Source organism: Gallus gallus (assembly GCF_016699485.2).
Source record: "Gallus gallus isolate bGalGal1 chromosome 37 unlocalized genomic scaffold, bGalGal1.mat.broiler.GRCg7b 37_unloc1, whole genome shotgun sequence".
NCBI lineage: Eukaryota > Metazoa > Chordata > Aves > Galliformes > Phasianidae > Gallus > Gallus gallus.
The window spans coordinates 1-25093 of NW_024095967.1; the positions used below are offsets into that span (position 1 = coordinate 1).

General features: G+C 58.6%; 3 protein-coding genes and 1 long non-coding RNA gene across 8 annotated transcripts; 2 read left to right on the forward strand and 2 right to left on the reverse strand.

Annotated features, from left to right (window-relative positions):
- Positions 1 to 1140: 1140 nt before the first annotated feature.
- Positions 1141 to 4682, reverse strand: LOC107057251 (coiled-coil domain-containing protein 81-like; the record flags this gene model as incomplete). Its single annotated transcript, XM_025146527.3, has 7 exons — positions 4295 to 4682; positions 3711 to 3864; positions 3254 to 3510; positions 3013 to 3098; positions 2532 to 2656; positions 1915 to 2026; positions 1141 to 1605 (listed from the first exon to the last, which is right to left on the reverse strand). Coding segments are annotated over exons 1-7 (1544 nt in total), but the record flags the coding sequence as incomplete, so codon positions are not given.
- A 1789-nt stretch (positions 4683 to 6471) lies between these two features.
- LOC121108739 lies at positions 6472 to 11490 on the forward strand. Of its 2 annotated transcripts, XM_040656873.1 has the most exons (6): positions 6472 to 9447; positions 9734 to 9857; positions 10135 to 10197; positions 10451 to 10765; positions 11102 to 11178; positions 11312 to 11490. In XM_040656873.1, exons 1-6 carry the CDS (start codon positions 9394 to 9396, stop codon positions 11366 to 11368), a joined length of 690 nt encoding a protein of 229 aa, XP_040512807.1. In that variant the 5' UTR covers positions 6472 to 9393; the 3' UTR covers positions 11369 to 11490. The 2 variants fall into 2 exon arrangements, with proteins under 2 accessions (XP_040512807.1, XP_040512806.1); XM_040656872.1 differs by lacking the exon at positions 6472 to 9447 and having other exon boundaries at positions 9459 to 9857.
- A 6504-nt stretch (positions 11491 to 17994) lies between these two features.
- On the reverse strand, positions 17995 to 20775 carry LOC121108737 (nucleolin-like). 4 transcript variants are annotated; one of them, XM_040656867.2, is made up of 4 exons: positions 20194 to 20775; positions 19402 to 19527; positions 18711 to 18776; positions 17995 to 18415 (listed from the first exon to the last, which is right to left on the reverse strand). In XM_040656867.2, exons 1-4 carry the CDS (start codon positions 20643 to 20645, stop codon positions 18253 to 18255), a joined length of 807 nt encoding a protein of 268 aa, XP_040512801.1. In that variant the 5' UTR covers positions 20646 to 20775; the 3' UTR covers positions 17995 to 18252. The 4 variants fall into 4 exon arrangements, with proteins under 4 accessions (XP_040512801.1, XP_040512803.1, XP_040512800.1 ...); XM_040656869.2 differs by lacking the exon at positions 19402 to 19527; XM_040656866.2 differs by having other exon boundaries at positions 17995 to 18776; positions 20194 to 20768.
- LOC121108747 lies at positions 18654 to 19630 on the forward strand. Its single transcript, XR_005843406.1, has 3 exons — positions 18654 to 18801; positions 18899 to 19005; positions 19252 to 19630. It is a non-coding gene; the product is annotated as an uncharacterized LOC121108747 (long non-coding RNA).
- Positions 20776 to 25093: the final 4318 nt, after the last annotated feature.

Sequence of the window (25093 nt, forward strand, 5' to 3'; positions counted from 1 at the left end):
CCTTCTCAGCATCTGCCTACCTTTATTCTCTCTTCTCTCTCAAGACGGGAAGTTTTTGGAGTGGGTCCAGAGGAGGGCCACTAAGATGGTCAGAGGGCTGGAGCACCTCTCGTATGAGGAAAGGTGAAGGGAACTGGGATCGTTTAGCTTGGCGAAGAGAAGGCTCCTTAAAGGGAGCATCTAAGCAGGAGGGGGAATGGCTGTTTCCGAGGGTGGGTTGTAATAGGAGATGCAGGAGCGGTCTTCAAGGGAGACAGGGGAGGTTTAGGTTGGATCTGAGAAGGAAGTTTTTCCCCGAGAGGCTGGTGAGGCACTGGAACAGGTTGCCCAAGGAGGTTGTGGATGCCGCATCCCTGGAGGCATTCAAGGCCAGGCTGGAGTTGGCACGGGGCATTTTGGTCTAGTGGCTGGCAATACTGCACATAGCGGGGAGGGGGGTGGGAGGTGAAACTTGATGGTCACTGTGGTTATTCTACGATTCTACGCATTTCTACGATTCAATGATTCTGTGATTCTTTATAGGACGCAGTATTCCACTTGGAAAGGGCCTCCAACGATCCCTGGTATCTCTGAGAGCTCTGAGCTGCCACACCAATTTGAAGCTGACTTCATTTTTGGTCTTCCCCTTCAGCAGAAAAGCTCAGACAGCCGAGCCAAGCGAGACGCTGGATTTCCTTTGGCATCAAGGAAAGCATCGTGAGATGTTCTGATGCCCTCTCACAATTCTTTCTCCCTCCGCCAGCACCAGAGCTGGCGTCCAAAGACGCAATGACACTGCCACAGGCGTTGTGGAGATTTCTATGGGATAGGGCCCATGGTAAGGCTTTATTGACAGAGGGAGGGACAATGAAGATTGGATGTCAGGGAGAAGGTCTTTCCAGAGACGGTGGTGAGATGCTGGAAGCGGATGCCCAGAGAGCTTGTGGACGCCGCGTCCGTGGCAGTGTTGAAGGCCAGGTTGGATTGGGGCACTCGGTCAGCCTAGTCTAGGATTAGATATGATGCAGATGGGATTCACGCATCTGTTTTGCAGCCAGCTCGAGTGGAGCTCTTGGAGCTCAGTGGGCGCCCCATGCCCGCATCAGCGTGGGTAGGGTGTGCCCTTCCTGCGCGGTGGGGCTTTGGTGTCTGGGGGCTGACGCTGAGGAGACTGTGTTTCTTCGTTTATCGGTGGCAGTAAATCCAGCTCTGTCGGCAGAGGACTCCTGCGGCTGGCTGGCCTCAGCCTGAGATGTTGATGCTTCCATCTCCTCAGGTTCTTTCTGCCTGCTCTTCTTAGCCCTGCGCCTGAGAAGTCTGACTGAGTCACATGCCAGAAGTGGAAGCCGGGATGGAGTGCCTTGCGATGCCTGCGACGGGCTGGACTGAGCCCTTGAGGAAGGTCTGGAATCTTTGCTGAAAGATTCGTTGGCTTTGGGCAACTTCAGCACTGCAGCCACACGATGGGCTTTTTCCGCTTCCCGTTCTTCCTCACGGAAGCTCACGTGTTTGGTTCCTGGGTCTCGGCCCAGGTCTTCTTGGCTGTCTGTTTCTGCCTGGCCCTGCAGCTGGCAGGTCAGCGGCTGCTTTTGTTCTTCAGGCACTCCAGGGATGGCTGGCAGCAGACTGAAAGGACAGAGTGGGAGGGGTCCGCCTGAGTGGGTGATGGCTTTGGGGCCGCGTCCTGCAAGCCGGAGCCAGGACCCTTGGCTGCAACGCAGCCTTCCCCACAGACAGCTCACCGGCTGCCCCGTGGCTCTCCCCCTGTGGGATCCAGAGAGGGGCCAGCCCTGTGAGCTGGGGGGCCTCCTGGCGTCCCCATCCCAGCACTGTTGGGCAGCCAGAAACAGGGACCCTTTGGGGCTAGGGAATGGGCTCTCGTTGGCTCAGTCAATCACCCCCATGCACATCCCAAGCCAGAGCCTCCAGCCTCACCTGGACGTAGAGCTCTCCTTGCGCAGTAAGCTCCTTATCCTTCGGAGTTTTCCTCCATCTAGACTGTCCGAGCTCAAGCGTTTGATGAAGGTTGGCTTGCCAGCAAATCTCACTGGGATTGGGAAGGCAGAGGAGACTCACCATCAACCCTTTGGCTCACTCACCAGGGGCGCTCAGGCCTGTTCCCAGAACATGCGTGAGGGCCGCTCTGCTCCCCCCACTGCTGACATCTGTGCTCGCCCGCGGACCCTCCCTGAAACCATCTCTGGCCCCACTTCTCCTTCTCTGCCATCTTGGGACTCTCTTTTGGGAGTGCATTAGTGACGCTGGCTTTGGGAAAGCGGAGCTGGGTGGTGACGATGAGCTGACAGGGTGACTTTTGGGGACCATATCCTTTTGTTGGGGGAGGGCGGGGCCTAAGGTGCCGAGGTGCCTCCTGCCATAGCCAGGGATGGGGGCACGTCACAGCCAGCTGCCTTGGTTTTGGAGAGGCCAACAATTCCTCGTGGGAAGAGGCTGTGCTGAGCTGGCATGAAGCTTTGACGTAAGTTCAGCAAGGGATTTCCCATCTCAAGTTGGTGGCTTGTGCCCTGGAAAGGCGCTGGATGCTGCTTTACCTTTCTTGCCCTGGGCGAGAGGTGGCAAAGCCTCCTCTTCCTTTGGTTTCCCCTCCGCAGGGATGCCTCCTGAGGACCTGCGGCATATCCCAGGTGGTGGTTTGGGGACAAACTCCATTTGAAACCTGTACGCGAGGAGACGACAGTGAGCGGTGGGACGCAGCGCTCCACCAATCCTTGTTGCTCTCTCTGATTGCCTGCTGACAGGCCCATTTTCATGCTGCATGATGGCCACTGCTTTCTAAAGGCTTCAGCAGGGCCAGGCTGAGAGCAACCTGATGTGGCGGTAGGTGTCCCTGTTCCCTGCAGGGGAGTGGGACTAGGTGCCCTTCCGGGTTCCTTCCAGCTCAAATGATGCGATGATTCTATGCCATATCCTCGTGGGCAGGGCAGGGACACCCATGGTCACAAGGAACAAATGCTACGGCATGAGAGCTGAGCAGCTGCAGCAAGCAGCAGCTACAGCCCCCAACATACTCACTTGGGAAAGACGACGAGGCAGCCAGAGAGTGCCAGGGAGGCCACCGGTGCCGCTCGGGACACCACCATGTCCAGCAGCCAGGGGGCCTGCAGGGGAGGAACAGGGAGGATGTGGGACGTCCTTGTGACGGCTGAGGCACTGGGCGCACAAGGAGCCCAAGGCAGGGAGGGCTGACGGCACCGCAGCACTTGCACGGCGCGAGCAGCTGGCCAGGTGCTGGTGGTAGAAAGCTACAGCTCACCTTGAGAAGAGCTTTCCTGAACTTCTCTTTCCCTGACAGCTTCTCAAGGAAGTCGTAATAGAATTTCATGTGGAAGGTCATTCCATCGATGTGGAGCACTCCAATGTCCTTGAAGACAACGGCAACGTTCTCCCCATTCTTCAGGCAGCCAGAGAGCAGGGACACGGTGCTTTGGATGCAAGCCTGCGCTGTCTGCCAGGTCACAGAGGCAGCTGCGGCCACCTCGCTGCTCTTGAGCGGCTCCAGCTTCCTATGGGCTGAAAATGGGAGGGACGGAGTTGATGATACGGTTGGTTTTCCGCAGTGCTTCCCTGGAACTGCTTCTTGTGGCCATCAGCCAGAACGGCCCCATGTTTGGCTGGGCTCCTCCGAGGGGGAGGTTTGCTTTGGAGAATGGAGGCGGTGGCCCTGTTGGCCCTGTGCGTGAAGCCAGCAAAGCTTTAATCCTCCCTCCTACCTGGCAGGGACTCCCTGCGGGGCTTGAGGTGGTGCACGGCTATGAGGTTTCCAGACAAGTGAAAGACGGGCCACCGCAGAGTCACGGTCCCGTCCTCAGTCCTGATGTCTCTGGAGATGGTGTCAAAGGATCCGAAGGTGGGAATCCAGACCCCCTACAAGTGGTAGAGAAAGGAAGGGTGGCAGGGTTATGGGCCAGCTGGCTGGAGGAAGAGCCCATGTAGCGGTCCAAGGCAGGGACGGAGCTCAGGAGCCCTCTCCCGCTGTACAGAGGCACAAGCCAGGGCATCGGGAATGGCTTTGGGAAGGGGCTGCACAGTCCTCTCCTTCCCCTCGCCCTCCCAAATGCAGCACAGCAGTCAGGGCAGAAGCAGCCTGATGGGATCCAGAGGCTTCCCGCGAGCGGGATCAGCCCTGAGACAGGACAGCGCCCAGCACAAGTGATCCTGCGGGATTTGCAGGAAGCCCATGGCATGCCCAGTAGAGACACGTGGGGTGAGTTTCCTGCTTTCTGTGGAGGGGAAGAGTGGGAGGAAGTCTTGGCTGAGGAGGACAGGGAGAGGAGGAACCCGGCAGCCAACCCACCTTCTGCACCAGGAGGTGCTCTTGTACGTAGGCGGCCACCGCATCCCAGACGGCAACTCGCTCTGGAGGGCAAAGGAAAAGCGGGTCACACTCTGCACCTGCCGCTTCCCGGCAGCCCTCCCGCTGCCAGGCGGGAGTGAGGTGGCAGATGGAAAGTGTCGTCTGCGTGCCAAGATTGGCTGCAGCAGCGCTCCTGTGGTGGCTGTGGAGCCGTGTACCTTCGGTGTCGGTGCATGTGGGTCCGGAGGCACGCCTCGCTGCGGGGCCATCCTCGCAGAAGCTCATCCTGTTCCGCCTCGTGCCAGCGGGTTGCTCCTTGTTGGCGCCAGCCATGCCGGAGCTCATCCCTTCAGGTGCGTCTGCTCTCTACCAGATGCTCCTTCAGGATGCAGGACCCACCAGCGTGCACCGCCTTCATACCCCTCCCGGGTGGCCGTGTCACAAACGTCGCCACGGCGACGCGGTGACAGCGTGGCCAGTGCTGGCCGCCACCCATGATGACGCTGGCACCAGCAGCCTGCTGCCCACCCCAGGCGGCAGTGCTGGCACCTCTCTGTTTCCTCTCTCTTCTCTTCTTTGCTCTCCATGTTATGTGACTCGTTTTTCTTTCGTAGCCGTTGCCTGAATTGATCTTCAAGTTGTTGACACAGAAACAACACCTGTTCCAAAGGACTCTACGCGTAACGTTGAAGACCTGTTGCCAGAAGGTTTCTTAGTTTTGCCTGGCAGTTTTTTCCTTGATTCTTTGTTGGAACGCTCACTGAATTACCCGGCATTGATCCTCGACGTCATTGTGGTGACTGCGTCGCACCCGCAACCCTAGCGGGCAGGGAGTGCTGTGTTTGGGGGATCTGCACCTGCACTCCCCTTCTGCTGTCCTTTCTTCCCTGTAGCCTCGCTTGCTTTTGCATTTGCACTTCTCTTAGGCTCTTGGTTCTTCCCTGTATTCTCCCTGCTTTTCCGTCTGCATTCTCACTCTTTTCCTGTTTTTTCTCTTCTGCTTCTCTTCTGCTGTTCTATCCTCTGTGTATCCTCACTGCTCTTTCATCTCTATCCTTGCTCTTCAGCGTTTTTTTCCCCTGCTTCCTCTCCGTACTTCGTCTGCCCTGCTTTTCTTCCCTGTAACGTGACGTCTCTTTTCTTCTGCATCGGCTCTCCTCCTCCTCTTTCTTCCCTGTATTCTCACTGCTCATTCTCGTGCAGCTGTGCTCCTCTTCTGCTGTTCTTTCCTCCTTGTATCCTCACTCTTCTGATGGTTTCCATTGCATCTCACCACTGCTCTTTCACCTGCATCTGCTTTTCTCTTCTGCTGTATGTTTCCCTGCTTCCTCACTCCTCTTTCTTCTGCATCGGCTCTACTCTTCTGCTCTTCTTTCTTCCCTCACTCTTTTTCCATCTGCCCACCTCTTAGGCTCTCCCTTCTTTTCTATCCTCCCTGCTCTTTCCTCTGCATTCTCACTCTTCTCCTGTTCTTATTCCCCTGCATCATCCTCACTCCTTTTCCCTCTGCATCAGCACTGCTCTTCTGTTGGATTTTGTTTCCTGTTGCCAGACTTGTCTTTATTCTGCATCCGCACTCCTCTTCCCCTGTTCTTTCTTCTCTGTATCCTCACTCCTCTTTCTGCTGCCTCTGCTCTCCTCTCTGCTTTTCTTTGTTCCCTGTATTCTCACTTGTCTTTCTTCTGACTGCTCTTGAAGAGAGAGAGCAGGACCCTGCAGTTTGAGAGAGAAGGGCCTCACAGCAAGAAAGGGGAAAGCAGCTTCACAAAGTAGAAACAAGGGGCAAATAGAGATAGTTTAGGTAGAGAGTGTTAGAAAACAAGGGGTTCCAAGCACTTGCACAGACACTGGGTCTGGAATAGCAAGGAGGATGAAGGCCATAGAGATAAGGGCTGGAGAGCAGCTCGAAAAAACATTTGGCAGGGAGGTGATTAGATGTCTACAGGGCAAGTTGAAACTGGTTTGGGGGATGCCCCCCCTTCAGGGTCAGAAGTTTGCAGCGAGGAAGACTACGAGCCTTTGTGAGGAAGACTGCAAGCCTTCATCATCACGACCTACTACGCCCCGCGCAAGGGGGGGAGAGACTGCATGCTAATGGACTCTCGGGAATGTAATGAAGATATATCTGAATTCCTGTCAACTACTGATTATGTATTAGTTTGACCTATAACTATAGCACCATTTCTCCTGACGGGGTGCAAGTTAGGTGGAACGATCCCCCTTGCACCAGGGTGTACGCGCGTCACCAATAAACACATAGCTGCTCCATATCCTTACTGGCTATAGGGTCTGATTTCTGCACGTCAGTCTGTCACATAGGTCTGGGTAGGAACTTACTGGCGTTGGCAGGGCCCTTTCTTGCCACTCCTCTGCTATTATCGATTAAATCTATCAAGAAATCATAATGGCTGTTCTCTGTAAAACCAACACGTAACCTTGTTCCTTCTGCAAGCAACCAAGCCCAACACACGCTGGTAGTGTTGGTAGCTTCTACACTGGTAGAAGGGAAGATAAATCCCTTCAACGTGCTGAACTGCTGTGTAGAATGAGCTCTGTTTTAATCTCGTTCCTCTACGATGCTCAGCTTTCCTAGCTTCTCCCCTGCCTAAGCACACCCTTCTGTCCCTTGGCATTAACCATCACGCACAGCGGGATCAAATCTGAGCTCTCCTCCTGCTTCTTTCCAGAAGGATGAGACAAACAGCAGAAAACAACCAGCCTCCACAGCTAACTCGTTTGGGGTTGCTCCGGACGTTTGGATGTTCCCTTCCATGGCCCAGGCCAAGCTCGCTGAGCTGCTCCTCCTTTGTGCAGGGGAAGACCGGTGCAGGTGCAATGCGCTGGCAAATCCACCTGCAGAAAACACTGCCATTCCCTTTAGAAACAAAGAAACCACTCTGCCCTTGCTCCTGAGCCTGGTCCCTGCCTCCACCTGCAGGGCTTGGCTATCCTGGCTCTGTTCATGGGCCACTAAATGAAATCCAGACAACAGAAACAAAAAGAGGCAGAGGACTGGCACTAATACTTCCCCGTTGGCGGGAATCTCAACAGAAAGTGTTGTGCTAAAGCTGTGAGGTTCAGGGAACACCCCTATCAAGGCAAAAGACGTAGTATGGAAGGTTTGGTTAGTCTTCTGACTAGAAGAAGAGAAAGGACTATTACCTCCTATTTTATTTTTCTTTCAGTCTCTCTCGTCATGTAGATCTGAGGATGACCAAAGCCTGTTGCCCCAAGCATTGCTGAACCCATCAAAATGGTTGCTCAGAGCTATTGCACCGGCACATCGCACAGAAGAACTGTGTAACCTAAGTAGCAAGGGGAGAACAAAGGGGAGCGGCTAACATTCATTACCTCCCCTAAACTGATAGTCGTTGGCTTCTTGTCCCATCCAAATCCTGGCAAGCAGGATAACAAAGATTTAGTGATGTTTACAACTGTGGTAGGGATTGCTGGATACAACCAGCCACCCAAGGCTGAGCACACTCTCCGATCCCTTTCGCAATTCTAGAAATACCCAGAAGAGCTCTGTGTTCTCTTGCTTTCATTTCCTTACATGAACCATTTTCAAATGCACGTTGTTATAGGCTGACACAAGATCTAGGGCCTAAAGCCACAGCCACAGAGGTGGACACTGGCCCCAGGGCCTGAATCCATATCTACAGCCAGACAGGCCGGCACCAGCTCTGGGGCTTAAAGCCAAAGCCAGAGAAGCTGGCAAGGTCCCTGGGACGTAAGTCCACAGCCAGAGAGGCCGGCACCAGCCCTGTGGCCTAAAAACAAGGACAGAGAAACTGGCACCAGCCTCGGGGCCTGGAACTACAGCCACAGCTGGAGAGGCCACTACCAGCTTTGGGCCTAAAGCCACAGCCACAGCCAGACAAACCAGCACGGACCCTGGGGCCTGAAGCCACAGGCTCAGCCTGAGAGACCGGCACCAGCTCTGGGGTCTAAAGCCACAAAAAAAGAGGCCAGCACTGAGCCCAGGCCCTAAAGCCACAGCCTGAGAGGCTGACGCCGGCCATGGGGCTTAAAGCAAAAGCCACAGCCAGGCAGGCCAAAAAAGGCCCTGGGGACTAAAGGCACAGCTTGAAAGGCTTGAAACAGTGCAGGGGCTTAAAGCCACAGCCAAACTTAGAGAGGCCGGCACCTGAAGCCCCAACCAGCAAGGCCAGCACCGGCCCAAGGGCCTGAAGTCACAGCCAGAGAGGCCTACACCGGCCCCAGGGCCTAAAGCCCCAGCCCCAGTCTGAGAAACCAGCACCAGCCCCAAGGCCTGAGGCCACAGCCACACAGGCTGCCATTGATCCCAGGGCCTAAAGCCACAGCCCAAAAGGCCAGCACTGGCCCCGGGGCCTAAAGCCACAGCCAGAGAGGCTGGAACCAGGCCAAGGGCCTAAAGCCACAGCCATGGCACAAGAGGCCAACACCAGCTTTGAATATAAATCCACAGCCCAAGAGGCCTATACCAGCCCGAGGCCTGAAGGTACAGCCACAGCCCGAGGGGGCTACATCGGCCCTGAAGCCTAACGCCACAGCCAGACAAGCCTGCACCAGCCCCGGGACATTCAGGCGTGCATTGCTATTGGTTTCTAGTGATTCCTCTGGGACTCCATTGACCACTATGAAGCCCTATTGGTCTTTTCTGTTTTTTTTTGGGCTGCACAAGAGTCGTCTTCACTTCTCTATTCCTGTTCTTCAGATAACCCCATTGGGTGACCCTAAGATGTGGAGCTGGGAGGCGTCCATTTCCTTCGCTTATGATGAAAGCACCGAGGCGATGCGGGCACTCGCTGAGGTCACAACCACTGCTGGGGTGGGAGCGTTTGTGCCACAGCTGGTGAGCAGAGCTGGAGCTCTGGTGAGCGTGCTGCACGCAGAGACTGAGCTCTGGGCCTTCTGTGGAACAGATCACCCTGTGAGAGCCCGACGGAAGCACCGCGTGTGCACTCGTCGGTACTTTCTGCAGGATTCCTGTCCCAAAGGAGATTCCGGGATAGAGGCGGTCTTAGGAAGAGGGAAGCCAGCTCTTTCCAAGGGCCGGGGAAGTTCCTGCAGAGAGAGCCTCTGGAACTTCAGCTTCCTCTGAGCCTTCAGCAGCCATGTCTCAGCAAGGAGACGACCGCGGTTCCAATTCCTGCCGTGTGAGTGGCAAGGTATGGCTGGGCCTCTTCTGCTTGGTGCTTCCGTTTCCTTGTTTTCAAGGGGAAGGGACAGAGCAGGGGGAGCCCTGCTGGTCCTTGGTGACCTCAGGAACCGGTTGTATTCAGCGCTCACTGCTGACAGCCTGGGCTAACAACGTGGACGTGGCTCAGGCTGTCTTTTCCCATAGTGATAATCAGTGTCTCAGCACTCTGATATCCCATGTGTGGCACGATCTGGAACCTCTCTGCAAACCTTGGCTGCCCGTTCCCACCACCGTTTCTCCCTTTCTCTCTTCAGAAGTGGCGCGGTGCGGTTCCCCGCGGTTGGGAGCAGCAGCCAGCAGGCTGCCAGAGATCCAACCGCGCCTTGCAGCGCACAGAGGGACGCAACAGGGACGGACGGTCCTTCCTGCCATACAGAAGTGAGTTTCTTCAGCCCTCTGTCGCAAAGTGTGGAGGAATGAATTTTGAGTATTCCTTCTGAGCGGGTGCAGTGCTGTAGGGGATGTCAAGTAAGCATCCATTTGGAGTGCAGGAAGGAGCAGTGCAAAGTGAACTATCAATCCGTTTGTGTTTGGGCTGTCAAAGTAGCATCTTTCTGTTTCCTGGGGGGACGTGGGCTTACTGCATGATATCTCTGCTGCCGCCTGCTGGTGCCTGTGAAATCAACGTTGTTGATTTTTTACAATGTTTCTGTAGGGATGGATCCTGCGCGTCCATGGAGTGGTGCTGGGCAAGGGGGGAAACGGAAAGCCTCCGCAGGTAAGAAGCTCATGTGAGCTGTGCTATGGGTATGCGCCTCTAAATAGGGCTGCATGAAGGGCAGTGTGTGCGATGGAGGGGAGAGGAAAGGGCACTGCACATCCGTGCTGGGAACCCAACGTTCACCCAAGATCCTAAGATCCCTTACCGTGAGCACTCGAGACATCCTAGCATGATGGCCCATTCTGCAGAGTGCAAGGACTGCAAGGACTCTCTTTCAATGTTGTTGCTTCTCCTTTCCCGATTATCACAGAGAGAGGTGCCGAGCCCAACGGAAAGATCTACGCAAAAGCGGTGCAGGAAGTCCTTCTGGAGAGAGCTCATCTCCAGGCTGGAGGGCTTCCTACAACAGCAGGTCCCAACACAGGGGGAAGACCTTCCCCTGCCGTGTGCCCCCGCTCTGTCTCCAAGTCCTTGGCTGGATGTAAACGCAAAGGCTTGGAAGAAGCGAAGCCAACAGCAGCGCAGCTGCCTGCTAACAAAAGAGTGAGGGGGCCGAGCGGAGACAGCGTGCCAGCTCCAGCAGCACACCCTGGGCCTGCTGCAGCGCGGAGCTCCAAGCTAAGAGGTGAGAAGGTGCTGTGGGACCCACCCTGGTGAGCTGCTGCCCTTTTCAAGCACACTGAGTTTGCTCAGGGTTCGCTTTGCTTTTTCCTTCTCTGTGGAGGGGACAAGAGTGGAAGGCTACAAAGTCCAAAGGCAGTGAGGTGCCAGAACACGTAACCCCGTCTCCTTCCATTAACTCCATGGTGGTCTTCTGCACATCCCCCTGGAAATGTCATTCACTGGGAAACTTCCTAGTCCCGTTTCCTCTGTTTTTTTGCTGCCTTCTGCCTGTACGGCACCCCTGTTTCTGCAGTTGTGCTGCTGACAAAATGCATTCATGTTTATTCTTGCTTTCTAGCGAGAAGACGCCAAGAGAAAGAGAGGAGAGGGGAATCGATGAAGGCTGCCCTCAGAGCTGCCGCTGCACGTGCAGAGGTGAGTCCTTGGTGAAGGCAGACACGGCTCTGGTTGTTCTCAGGGCCTCTGTCTGTCAGACATGAAAGAAAGAGACTGTAAATTCCCGAGGGAAGAGCAGTCCTGTTTCTACCCTCGCTCCGTTTCTTTCCAGGCCTCCGCAGTGAACAGCCTTGTGGAGATGATGCAGAAGCTGCAGCTGAAGGACTGAGAGGAGGAGCGTCAGCAGGCAGCGGCTGCAGTGCGCGGCGTTACAGGGCAGCGCTGCGAGTGCTGCCCACCTCAGCACTCCAACTTCAGATGGAGTCAATAAATACCAGACACAATGAGAGATTCACACAGAGCGCACGGCCTCATTTGTCCAGCGGCACTCGGAGAGCTGCTGCACCACCTCCTCGTTATTGGTCTCGCAGCGCTCGCTCAGAACTCCCACAGCTCCGTCAGCAAATGCTGCCATCCAGTGATGCAGCGGAGGCAGCAGTCCTTTGCACTGCCCACAAACAGACTGTCTGCAAAGCACGTGCAGAGAGCTGCGAGGAACAAAGCCTGGCCACGAGCGTGCTAACTTGGAGAGCAACGCTGTGCAGATGGCTGAGTTTCCCAGGGCAGCACTGAGTGTTTTTGGCTTTGATGACGAGTGTATAATGAGCAAAGTTCATCAAAAGGACGGCGTTTTCTCAGAAAGTGACAGGCTGTTGGTCCAGAGCAGCATCTCTGCAGCTTAGGACCGCCAGGCCGCCATCCTGGCACTGTTCTGCTTACAGACAGCACTCCAGGTTCTCCTGGTGTGGCACACAGAGGGCGTCCCTCTGCCGTGCAGCCCTCCCCAGTGCCTGCCTGCCTGTCACTGCTCCGGCTGGGATGGAGCTGTTTCCTTTGCAGTGCCTGCTATGGCGCTGTGTCCTGGTTCTGTCAGCGCTCCGTGCCGTCCTGCAGGCTGTTGTGCAGAGCGCAGTGCTGCGGAGCTGTGCTTCCCGACCCTGTGCTCTCCAGCACTCTGGCGGGACTTCCGCCGCTCCCAGAAATCTCCCGTTCCCAGGAGCCTCCACTGCCCGCTTGCACGCGCATCTGTGTGTACGGATGTGTGCAGAACCATACACCCACGTGCAAAGACTTCTCCGCACACACACCTGTGCATTCACACACACGTGCAAGTGCATCCTTGCACAGCCCTGTGTGCGCACTCCATTCGTGTGCACGCAAGTGTGTGCAAAACCCAACAGCCTTGTGCAAAGACCTTCATGCACGCATTCGTGTTCATGCATACACACACATGCGTGCACACCATCCTTCTGCACACCCACGTGCATAAAGACACAAGCGCAGCTCTAGCCTTGCACACAGCCATCTGCACGCACACACGTGCAAAACTTTCACCCACAGACACCGTGCACACGCCCACGTGCAGTGCACACTCATGCTCAGCACCATCTTTGCACACCCCCGTATGCACACATACCTGCACTCACAGCTCGAGGACAAAATGCCGCTCACGTGGCACAGCCAACACGCAGGCAGTTGGTAATGTCAGGAGGAAAGGTGCCCCGTTACGCTCATTCATTCTCCTCTCTTTAATGCAGGCATTGGGGCAAAGCTGGAGCCCCATCCTGAGATGTGGATTGCTGCGGGGTTCCTCATCAGTGGGCTATGGGGGTCCTGGGATGGTGATGGGGGTCCTGTCAGGGACTGTGGGAGTCGGAGAACACAGGAGGGGTCTGAGGCATAAAGGGAGGTCTGAGCCTCCCTCAAATCGGAGGGATCCTTGAAGAACCGTGGGGGACGTGGGGTGCTGCTGGGGACTGTGGGGCTCTGCGAGGTCCCAGGTTGGCGGTGGGGGAGGTGTACCAGGTCAGAGAAAGTACTTGAGGAGCTATGTGGGTCTGTGGGAGAGGTTGTGGGGGATATAGAATGGATATGACAACACAGCCTGCAGGAGCAGAATGCTGTTCAGGAGAAGACAAGATGTGGGCTGCAAGAGGGACGCAGGAGTATGGGGTGCTATGGGAGGATGTGGGGAGCAGTTTGAGGTAAAAAAAAAAAAAGGGGGGGAAGGGGGCAGCGGTGTAGGAGGGGTTTCATTTCTTCCTGAGAGGGGACTGGGGGTCCATGCAGCCCAAAGGTGGGGCCCTGAGCCGTAACCCCACATGAGCCATAAGCCAAGATGATCTCATCACCCTGTATGTGCGTGACCCCATGGCTATACGTGACCCACAGCCCTGGGTGAACCACACCCCCACAAGACCCTGTGACTCCCTGACCCTTCCTGCCCCCAACACGCTGCGACCCGATGCCATGTGGCCCCAGAACTCTGGGATCCCTGCCCCCACCTCATCCCAACCAACCCAACTCAACCAACCCAACGGGAGCAGAAGGAACTCACTGAGGAGAGTGAAGTAACGCCACAGCAATCAGGAAGGAGCTTTGCTGCTGCACGAAGAGCTGTGCCTGATGGAATATCAGGGATGAGAGCGTTTCTTGCACACCCTGCACGCACCTGGGGGGATGTGCTAGGACGTGGGGAAGCCTTACGGGGTGGTGGGGCAGTTAAAGGACACCTATGGGAGGGCTACAGGGGCACTTTGGGGCAGCTATGAAGCAGAGCAACACCTAGGAGCTGCCTTGACCCAACACACAGCTTGTGGTGGAACTGCTGCTGGCCATGGGCCGTGGGCAGTGATGGCGCTGCTCTAGGATGGCTCTGGGGCTGCTATGGTTCATACTCATGGAATCTCTTCCTTAGCCCTCCACTAACCCCTGCACCCCCATCTTACCCCCCAAGATGAGGGTCAGGGGCAGATACAGAGCGCTATTCTACAGCGGCCCCAGAGCCACCCTAGAGTACTTCCTGACCTAGCCAGTAACAGACCCATCACTGCCCTCAGCCTCATATGGGCTTACGGTGCTCACACGGTTATGGGTCATGTGGAGCCTTGGGCTCATGCAGAGTTATATGGGGCTCTGGGCTCACGTGGGGTTATGGATCAGGGCTCCACCTTTGGGCCAAAGGGAACCCCAATCCCCTCCCAGGAAGAAATCAACCAGTGCACTCCAACACCACCGCACATCCTCCATTCTCACCCCAAACCGCTCCCCACGTGCCCCCACAACCCCTACGTTCCTGGACCCACAGTGCCCCTCACATCCCTTTCACCCACAGCTGTGCCCTGCACCTGCTCCAGCCCCGCATTCCTCTCCTGCAGCAGCCACCCCTGCCCCAGCACCCTATGGCTGTACAAGAGCTTGATGGGGATGGGGTTGAGGAGGGCCCTCAGGTGGGCTATGGGGTTCCTGGGATGGTGACAGGGGTGCTGCTGTCAGGGACCGTGGGAATCGATGAGATCCCGGGGTTGGGGTCTTGGAGGTGGGAAAGGAGGTCTGAGGGAGGAAATAGAGGAAATACGGGGGTTCTGTGGTAGCCCAGTGGGTTACATGGGGTGATGCTGGGGACTGTGGGGCTCCGTGTGCGTATGGGCCAGCTACGGGGGGGGCGTACCGGGTCTGAGGAGGTCCTAGAGGGTGTATGGTGCTCTGTGGGGGGCTACAGGGCGTCTCTAGGGGTCTTGCTGGGGAAACACTGGGGTGGATATTGGGGCTTTGAGGGAATGATGGGTGGGCTGTCATGGGAAAGCAAAGAGCAACCTTGGGGAAAGCAAGGGACAACCAGGAGGATGGATGGGAATCCTACAGGAATGCAAGGGGAATCCAGGCTGAGGCAAGGGGACAGCTAGGGGAAGAACAGGGGGACGTCCCAGCAACTGACTTCTTCTTTCACAGCCACATCTTCTACTTCCCAACTGAGCTGCAAAGCTGCCAGACGAGCTGCAGTACCGCTGCCCGGCTCCTGCCTGGGTCAGAAAGAGCTGCACGTTAACGGGGTGCAATTGACATTCAAAAGCCAACTCCATCACGGCAGTCACACAGCCATCCCCTTCAGTATCTCTTACAGGCAGACGGCCATGCCCTTGCACAGGAACCGTTCCTACGGAGTGAGGGAAGTCCTTCACTGCCTTAGGACGTGAGTAATAGGGGAAGGGCCCCAAACCATTCAGAACATGCTTCAGAACATGCTATCAAACCACCGACTTTGGCAGCTAAACACACCTTCTCCGTCAAGAATTAGCAAGACCAATTAATGCCCCACATTCCCCTACATTCCACTCACACCTACCTACTGCTCCATACCTCCTGTAACCCCCCACAGCCCCCAAGAGCCACCCCTACAGCCCCCCACGGCCCCACATTACCCTACAGCCCCCTCAGCTCCCACATCCCCACCACATCTCCCCCACTGCCCCTACACCCACAGACCACCTCAGCCCCGGGGGGCACCGGGAGCAGCGCTGGAGGCTCGGGGGGGCCCGGCCCGGATGCGGGCAGCAGCGCTGCGGCGGTGGGGGCCCCGAGTCCTTCAGCCGTCCCAAATCCCCGCATCCCACGGCCGAGCGGAGGGGAGGGGTGCGGACGGGAGCGGAGGGGACGGCGCGGGGATTCGGGCCGCGCTCGGTTTCTCTCCCCGGCATGGAGCCGTTCTCCCGCACACCTCCGGCGCCGCTGTCCTCAGCACCGCTCCCGTCATGCCGCGCTTCCGCCTCGGTGCTGCCCGCATCCGGGGAGATGCCACCGGGGGCGGGACGGAGCTGCCGCTGACCATTGAGGGGCCAGCGAGGTCGAGACGGAGCTGCCGCTGACCAATGAGATGCCGGAGAGAACGGGATGGACCTGCCGCTGACCACTCAGAGGCCACCGGGGGCGGGATGGACCTGCCGCTGACCAATCAGAGGCCGGCAGGGGCCGGCGCCGTGCTGGGAGCGCAGCGGAAACCCCGAAAGCAGCGGCAGCGGCGGGAAGGGGCTCCGAGGAGCAAAGAAGTTTCTTACTGTGAGGCTGCCATGGCAGACGTTTTCTTTGGAATATACAAGTGGTGTTCCAGGTATCCTGTGAGGTCTTCAACAGTCACATCATCGACATAGGTGTGAGCCTCCTCAGAATAGGATGTGGGAGAAGTCCACGAGGCTGTTTCACAGAGGGGTCTGTTAAGCGTGGATAAGGAGAAACAAGCTGAGGTTTGGCTGTTGTGTGAGTCAGAGTGGAAGGATGAGGGCAGAGCGAGGCAGTTCTCCTGTGACAGAGCGCAGTGTCTCCTGGTGGAGGCAGAAATCCCCACCGTGCTCAGTGCTGTTCCCTGCCAGCACGTCAGCCCACATCCCCTGCTGGGGACAGCGTGCTGCCAGCATATGCCGGGTCACCTGCTGTCCGTGGGGACCGGGTAACGGCACGGAGCAGTGTGAGGACTGCAGCCCCGCTTAGCAGTGTGCCCCGTGGATGTGGGGCTGCCCCATGGCTGTGGCCGCTGCAGTGAGGGCTCCTGCGTGGGGCTGCGGTGTGTGCCTGCCTGCCTGCCTGCCATCCCAGGGTGGGCCGGGAGAGGAGAGCAGCTGAGCTGGCATGGTGCCTGCGCCTGGGGAGCTATTTGGAGATGCGTTTGATGTCTCCGCCGCAAGGGTGATGGATGCTGGGGCGAACGTCGTGATGGCACAGCCAACGCTCTGTGCTGGGCTTTGAAGTCTCCCGAGCGGAGCATCCCAGCTCGCAGATTTGGGAAGACATGGACTACGGGGCAGGAGATGCTACTTGCCAAGGCGGCTCCGTGAGGAGCAGCCTCAGAGCTCAACATCCCAGCTGCACCCTGCTCCAGGAGGACGCAGGAGTTCCCCGTCAGCTGTCCCTTCCTCCGCATCTCTGTCACTGTGTCCCCGGTGTGCAGAGCCCGGTGAGATGCCGCCACGCACCGTGGGCTCCTGAAGCCATGGAGCAGCACAGACCCAAGGAGGAGGACGAGCAGGCTGAGGTGATGCTGCCCGTTGCTTGCAGTGGGTGCTGCAGCTTGCCTGGAGGAAGCCCCCACAATAACTCAGCTATGTCCTTCTCTTGGGGCTGCGCTCTGGCTTTTCTGGGCAAGTCTTGAGCAGGAGAAAGGCTTTGCTTTGGGCAGGATTTCAGGCACTTGCTGTGCTCCGGGGAGTGTTGGCAGTAAGGAGAGTTCTGTGGGGCATTTTGTCCCCCTTTTCCCTGCTGGAGCCCCACATTGCGCCACTTCACACTTCAAAGTTCTGGGGGAATTATTCATTAATTATTTAATAGCTGACCAATGACTCTTTTTTCCTTGTAAAGCCAGGTTTCATCTGTAAGATTGTCCCTCGGAGGGGAGGAGGATGCTGGGAGCAGAGCCCACCGAGGGGCTCCCGTATCTCCCTGCGGCCCCCCAATCCCTTCCAGCAGCAGGACCTTGGAGCGGGGTGGCAGGGGCTGAGGGCTCCTGGGGTGCCCCAAGGAGGGCTCCTGGGGCTGTCAGCAGCACAAGAATGAGATCATCCCCGTGGCAGCCCCAGGAACATGGGCGGGTGGGATCGGCGCGGTGGCCCTGCTGCATCGGGCGCCTGCGGGTCCTTTGTGCGCAGAGCAGACGGGGACATCCCTGCTTGCTGTGGGGCTCCACGGGGCCTCATGTTGGGATGGCTGTGTGCCCCAGGACCCCCTGGCAGCTCACAGCCCACCTACAGGAGAGCTGGGGGGAACTTGTTACAAGGGCAGGTAGCGACTGGACGAGGGGAAACGGCTTTGAAGTGGGAGAGTGTAGGTTGAGAGCAGCGACTGGGAAGAGATTCCTGGACAGGTTCCCCAGCGAGTTTGTGACTGTCCCCTCCCTGGAGGCCTTCAAGGCCAGGCTGGATGGGGCTGTGAGCAGCCTGGTCTCGAGGGAGGTGTCCCTACCTGCAGCAGGGGGTTGGAACGAGATGATCTCAGAGGCCCCTTCCGAAACAAACCATTCTGTCAGTCTATGAGACTATATACAGTTTTTATTCGAGTTACAAAAATAAACTGTATTACTATGTGACTGAGTATGGCTTTCAGTTAAGTATACATCATTTCAGCCACAGGAGTCTATGCAACTATGTACAGTTTTTCTCTTAATTACAAAACTAAACTGTACCGTGTAATAAGACATTTGATGAAACAGAACATTACAAATATGGCACAAACGAGCCATTTAAATTTCTGATAGCGCTTAGTACTGTGACTGTTTTTGCTGTTTGGTTATGAATACATCATTTCTGCCATGGCAGACATTTTCTTTGGTATATGCAGATGGTGTTCCAGGTACCCTGCCAGGTCTTCCACAGTCACGTCACTGACATAAGCGTGAGCCTCCACAGAACGGGATGCGGGAGGGCTGCACAGGGCTGTTTCACAGATGGATCTGTGAAGCGTGGATAAGGAAAGGAAAAGTGAGGTTTGGCTGTTGTGTGAGTCAGAGTGAGACGATGAGGGCAGAGCGAGGCAGTTCTCCCGTGACTTCCCCACAGGCCCCGCAGCGGTGGTTCAGCAGAGGTTCAGCTGTGGCTCTTCTGCCATGGCTGGCCTCAAAGTGAGGACTGTGTCTGTCCTCTGTGCCGTGTTCTGCTGTAGCACAAACACTGGAACGGACGTGAGTCTTTGGTGTGTGTGACCGGGTTTTGTGTTTTGTGCCGCAGTGCGTAAACGTGGGAGGATACAGGACAGGAGACCTGGAACGTCCGTGCCGTGAGAGACCGGCCGGTCCTCCTGCAGTCCTCTCACACCTGCAGGGTCAGAACAGGTGAACAGGTAGGTAAATACGGGACCTGTGCCGTTGCTCACGCAGCTCTGTGGCGTGGCTCATGGCACCTAACGTGGGTGTTGCTCTTTTCTTTTTGCTTCCAAGACTGAGACGGCTGTTGGTGTGCAGTCCCTGACAGGAGCAGCGGAAGAGCCTTAAGGAAGCGGGGCTCTCCCAGAAGAGAGAGGCACGCAAACACTGCTGCTGTAAAGGTACTTCCCCGCAGTTCTTCCGTGTTTAAGGGACTGGGCTTTACTGGAGGTGCTTTGTCTTGGCCACTGCCACTCCAAACCGAGCTGCAGTGCAGAAGCTGGCTATCAGAGCTACTGGCAGCATCGCACTGAATATCCAGGTAGTTCACAGCAGCAATGAAGGGGGGAGGAGGAGGTAAAGGAGAGAGGGCCGCGTTACAGCGGTGCCTCAGCGCACGGCGTCAGCATCCCGATTCGGCCCCGCAGCTTCAGGTGATGGGCTGCGACAATTGCGTGTGCAGCCCTGAGCTCCTCTGCACTCAGCGGTGAGAAACGGGACCCGCCAGAGATCTGTCAGAGCGCTCCGTCTCTGCTGAGCGCGGTACCGACAGCCGCGCACCGCTCCGCGCCACTCACCGCGCCGCGTCCACCCGCAGCTCCTGGAGGGCCGTCCGCAGGCTGCGCTCCTCCTCGTCGTCCTCGTCCTCGTCCTCGTCGTCGTCCTGCTGCTGCTGCTGCTGCTCCTCCTCGTCCTCGTGCCGCCTGTTTGCAAGCCAAGGACACGTGAAAGGAACGTCAGCGGGACTGAGGCGGAGCTGCACCCAGCCTGTGGTGGGCGACCCAATAAAAGCCAACTGTTTCGTAAGCGTGATTCCTCGCTCCTCTCTCAGCGGGTATTTTTTCGCCAAAGAGGTGTTGCTGAGCAGCAGGATCCGTTCCTGAGGCAGCACGAACGAGCGGTGCCAAAGCTCGCCACTGCGCCCGGGAGTGCCCCGTAGCAGCACGGCAGGCTGCATGAGCTCGGGAGCCCCTGAGGCGGAGAACAGCAACGCTCGGGGCCTGCAGGCACGGCAGGGCAGCGCGGGAAGGAGCCGCTCGGTGCCCCGCGGGGTGACCGCACCGCAGCAGTGCGCGGAGCCGCCGCTTTGGGCAGATCGCCCCGCGGCTTCGTGCTGCCGCTGCGGAGGTTGGCCGGGAGACGGCACGAAAGGAGCGCCGAAGCGCTGCGCTGCGCTGCGCTGCCGCGTCTGCCCGGCACCGGCACCGGCACCGGCACTGAAGGGACGGCCCTTCGGAAGCGCTGCTCAGAGCAGGGCGCCTTTCCGCCCAACGCCGTTAAAGGCTCCCAAGAAGGGGAAACGAGGAAAGGCTCCCAAGAAGGGGACGCGAGCGCGTACCGACAGCCGCGCACCGCTCCGCGCCACTCACCGCGCCGCGTCCAGCCGCAGCTTCTTGAGGGCCGTCCGCAGGCTCCGCTCGTCCTCGTCGTCGTCGTCGTCGTCGTCGTCGTCGTGCCGGTCCTCGTCGTGCCGCCGCTCGTCCTCCGCTGCCGGCTCCACGGGCGGACGGTCAGCGCGGTGCCAGGCGCTCCCGGCTGCAACGCACCGAGCGGGGCCGGCCGTTAGCGGCGATCGCACGGCCCGCACACGGGCGGCGCGGGGCCCGGGGCTCGCCGTCCCCGCACGGCCGTCCCCGCACGGCCCCGAGCTGCCCGAGCTGCCCGAGGCGCGGGGAGGAGCCGCCCGCAGCCAATGGCCGCCGCGCAGCCTCGCTCCGGCCCGGGGGGCGCCGAGCACAGCGGGAAGCGGTGCGAGCGCCGCTCGGGAGGAGCGCGCATGCGTGGGGCCGGGCCGGGGCCGCTTCCGGCTGAGGGCCTGCATCCGGGCGGCGCCGGGCTGCGGTGAGGCGGAGAGCGGCGTGCGGTGAGCGCGGTGAGGCGGAGAGCCGTGAGCGTCCGTTGGGCTCCGTCCGCGTCGGCGTCGGCGTCGGCGTTGCCGTTGGCGTTGCCGGGCGCTGCGGGCGCTGCGGGCGCTGCGGGTTCGGGCCGGGGCGCGCGGGGGTCCGCGAGGGGTCGGGCGGGACGGCGCTGTGCCTCGAGGCGCGGCCTGGTGCTGGGGCCGCTGCGGGGCGGCCGGGCCGGGCCGGGCCGTTCTGTTCTGTTCTGTTCTGTTCTGTTCTTTGCTGTTCCTTGCTGTGCTGAGCTGTGCTGGACGGGGCCGTGAGGCCGCGGCTGCCGTTGTGGCCCCGCCATGGCGCTGCGCTGCGGCATTCCCTGTGTGTGTGTGAGCTGCGCGTCGTTTGGCGGTGTCGCTGTGTGTGTGGGGAAAGGCGGTCCGTACCGCAGAGGTCGCGGAGTGCTTTGGCGGCTGCGGCGCGGTTTGCGATCCGTTCGCGCTGCCGTTGCGGTCGTGAAGCGAAGGAGAGGGTCCGGGTGGGGATCGGGAAAGGGTTGTTGGCTGCGGGGCGGTGGGCGTGGGCCAAAGTGCCCAGGGCAGCGGTGACAGCCCTGAGCTGCCGGAGCCGAAGAGGCGTCGGGACAAGGATGTCAGCGTCGGGTCTGACTGCGGGTGTTGGTGTGCGGAGCCTGGAGTTGCGCGGGATGGTGCCGAGAGTGCTCTTGGCTACTGGGATACGTGCGGCCGTGGGGTTTTGCTGTCGGGGGGTGACTCGGAGGCTTTTCCGTGGGTGCCAGGAGTTCCTTACGGCAGGGCTCGGCAGGAAATGCGGGGTTGGAGCACGGGGAGCCTTAGAGGGCCAGGCTGGACCAGGCCCTGGACAGCCTGCTGGAGCTGCGGTGTCCCTCTTTGTTGCGGGGCTGTTGGACGAGATGGCCTTTAAAGGCCCCCTCCAGCTCTATGGCTGTTACGATTGCGGTTACCTGCTGAGAAACAGAAGTGCTGAAGAGGGAGCTCGTTAGATCAGGAAAGGCTCCGAGCGCCCAGCCTCGCTCTCTGGCCCTCCCCCCGCACCCGGGCAGAGCAGTCTGTTCCCAACGGAGGCAGCCGCAAATGAGCCGGGCAGCGCTGGAGGACAGGAGACGCAGCCCCTGTGCAAAGCATTGAACGCCTTCTCGTTCTCCTCCGTAGGGCAGATGAGGAAGACGGAGCTTTAGCCGGGAAGCCTTTTCAAAGCCCCTTGCCACGGTAACAATGAGCTCTCCAAGCACCGCACAAGTTCAGAAGAAAGCCGGAGAGGATTTCTGACCAAAGCCAAGATGATCTCATCACCCTGTATGTGCATCACCCCATGGCTGTACGTGACCCACAGCCCTGGGTGAACCACACCCTCACAAGACCCTGTGACTCCCTGACCCTTCCTGCCCCCAACACGCTGCGACCCGATGCCATGTGGCCCCAGAACTCTGGGATCCCTGCCCCCACCTCAACCCAACCAACCCAACTCAACCAACTCAACGGGAGCAGAAGGAACTCACTGAGGAGAGTGAAGTAACGCCACAGCAATCAGGAAGGAGCTTTGCTGCTGCACGAAGAGCTGTGCCTGATGGAACATCAGGGATGAGAGCGTTTCTTTCACACCCCACACGCACGTGGGGGGATGTGCTTGGACGTGGGGAAGCCGTACAAGGTGGTGGGGCAGTTAAAGGACGCCTATGGGAGGGCTACAGAGGCACTTAGGGGCAGCTATGGGGCAGAGCCACACCTAGGAGCTGCCTTGACCCAACACACAGCTCGTGGTGGAACTGCTGCTGGCCACGGGCAGTGATGGCGCTGCTCTAGGATGGCTCAGGGGCTGCTATGGTTCATACTCATGGAATCTCTTCCTTAGCCCTCCACTAACCCCTGCACCTTCATCTTACCCGCCAAGATGTGGGCTAGATGAGGGTCAGGGGCAGATGTAGAGTGCTCTTCTACAGCGGCCCCAGAGCCACCCTCCTGACCTAGCCAGTAACAGACCCATCACTGCCCTCAGCCTCATATGGGCTTACGGTGCTCACACGGTTATGGGTCAGGTGGAGCCTTGGGCTCACGCCGAGTTATATGGCGTTCTGGGCTCACGTGGGGTTATGGATCAGGGCTCCACCTTTGGGCCACAGATAACCCCAATCCCCTCTCAGGAAGAAATCAACCAGTGCACGCCAACACCACCGCACATCCTCCATTCTCACCCCAAACCGCTCTCCACGTGCCCCCACAACCCCTACGTTCCTGGACCCACAGTGCCCCTCACATCCCTTTCACCCACAGCTGTGCCCTGCACCTGCTCCAGCCCCACATTCCTCTCCTGCAGCAGCCACCCCTGCCCCAGCACCCTATGGCTGTACGCGAGCTTAATGGGGATGGGGTTGAGGAGGGCCCTCAGGTGCGCTATGGAGTTCCTGGGATGGTGACAGGGGTCTTGTCAGGGACTGTGGGAATCGATGAGATCCCGGGGTTGGGGTCTTGGAGGTGGGAAAGGAGGTCTGAAGGAGGAAATAGAGGAAACACGGGGCTTCTGCAGGAGGCCAGTGGGGGACATGGGGAGATGCTGGGGACTGTGGGGCTCCGTGTGCGTATGGGCCATCTACGGGAGAGGCGTACCGGGTCTGAGGAGGTCCTAGAGGGTGTATGGGGCTCTGTGGGGGGCTACAGGGCGTCTCTAGGGGTCTTACTGGGGAAACACTGGGGTGGATATTGGGGCTTTGAGGGAATGATGGGTGGGCTGTCATGGGAAAGCAAAGAGCAACCTTGGGGAAAGCAAGGGACAACCAGGAGGATGGAAGGGAATCCTACAGGAATGCAAGAAGAATTCAGGCTGAGGCAAGGGGACAGCTAGGGGAAGAACAGGGGGACGTCCCAGCAACTGACTTCTTCTTTCACATCCACATCTTCTACTTCCCAACTGAGCTGCAAAGCTGCCAGACGAGCTGCAGTACCGCTGCCCGGCTCCTGCCTGGGTCAGAAAGAGCTGCACGTTAACGGGGTGCAATTGACATTCAAAAGCCAACTCCATCACGGCAGTCACACAACCATCCCCTTCAGTATCTGTTACAGGCAGACGGCCATGCCTTTGCACAGGATCCGTTCCTATGGAGCAAGGGAAGCCCATCACTGCCTTAGGACGTGAGTAATAGGGGAAGGGCCCCAAACCATTCAGAACATGCTTCAGAACATGCTATCGAGCCACCAACTTTGGCAGCTAAACACACCTTCTCCTTCCAGAATTAGCAAGACCAATTAATGCACCCTGCTGCTGGAGAGGGCTGTGCTGCATCTCCTGCTGCCACCCTTGGGCTGTCATCGCACTCCCCACCCACAGCGCACTTTGAAGCGCCGCAGCCTTGCAAGAAAGAACAGAGAGCAAGGAGCTCTGCCGGGCATTTCCTGTGACAACACAGAGATGAGCCGTACAGCCCTTGCTCTCAGCACACACACCTCTTCTCTTACCAGCCATTCATTGCTGCACACCGCTGCTCAAAGCCCTCCTCCACCTCTCCCTTCACAACGCCATACGCAGCCTTTCCCCAGCGACGAGCTCTGGGCTCTTTCATGCCTGGGCCATCATCGGGGCCTGCAGAACAAACCTGGCACTTCAGAGGTTTCATTAGACAAGCGCTCTGCTCTGTCCAGCAAAATTCACCATCTTAATTCAGCACTTTCAGTGAGCGACCTCTGGAAATGTGTGTGACACATCAGGAGATGCTGAACCAAAACCTCCTGTAACCCCCCACAGTCCCACAGCCCCCAAGAGCCACCCCTACAGCCCCCCACGGCCCCACATTACCCTACAGCCCCCTCAGCTCCCACATCCCCACCACATCTCCCCCACTGCCCCTACACCCACAGACCACCTCAGCCCCGGGGGGCACCGGGAGCAGCGCTGGAGGCTCGGGGGGGCCCGGCCCGGATGCGGGCAGCAGCGCTGCGGCGGTGGGGGCCCCGAGTCCTTCAGCCGTCCCAAATCCCCGCATCCCACGGCCGAGCGGAGGGGAGGGGAGCGGAGGGGACGGCGGGGGGATTCGGGCCGCGCTCGGTTCCTCTCCCCGGCATGGAGCCGTTCTCCCGCACCCCTCCGGCGCCGCTGTCCTCAGCACCGCTCCCGTCCTGCCGCGCTTCCGTCTCGGTGCTGCCCGCATCCGGGGAGATGCCACCGGGGGCGGGACGGAGCTGCCGCTGACCATTGAGGGGCCAGCGAGGTCGAGACGGACCTGCCGCTGACCAATGAGATGCCGGAGGGAACGGGATGGACCTGCCGCTGACCACTCAGAGGCCACCGGGGGCGGGATGGAAATGCCGCTGACCAATCAGAGGCCGGCAGGGGCCGGCGCCGTGCTGGGAGCGCAGCGGACACCCCGAAAGCAGCGGCAGCGGCGGGAAGGGGCTCCGAGGAG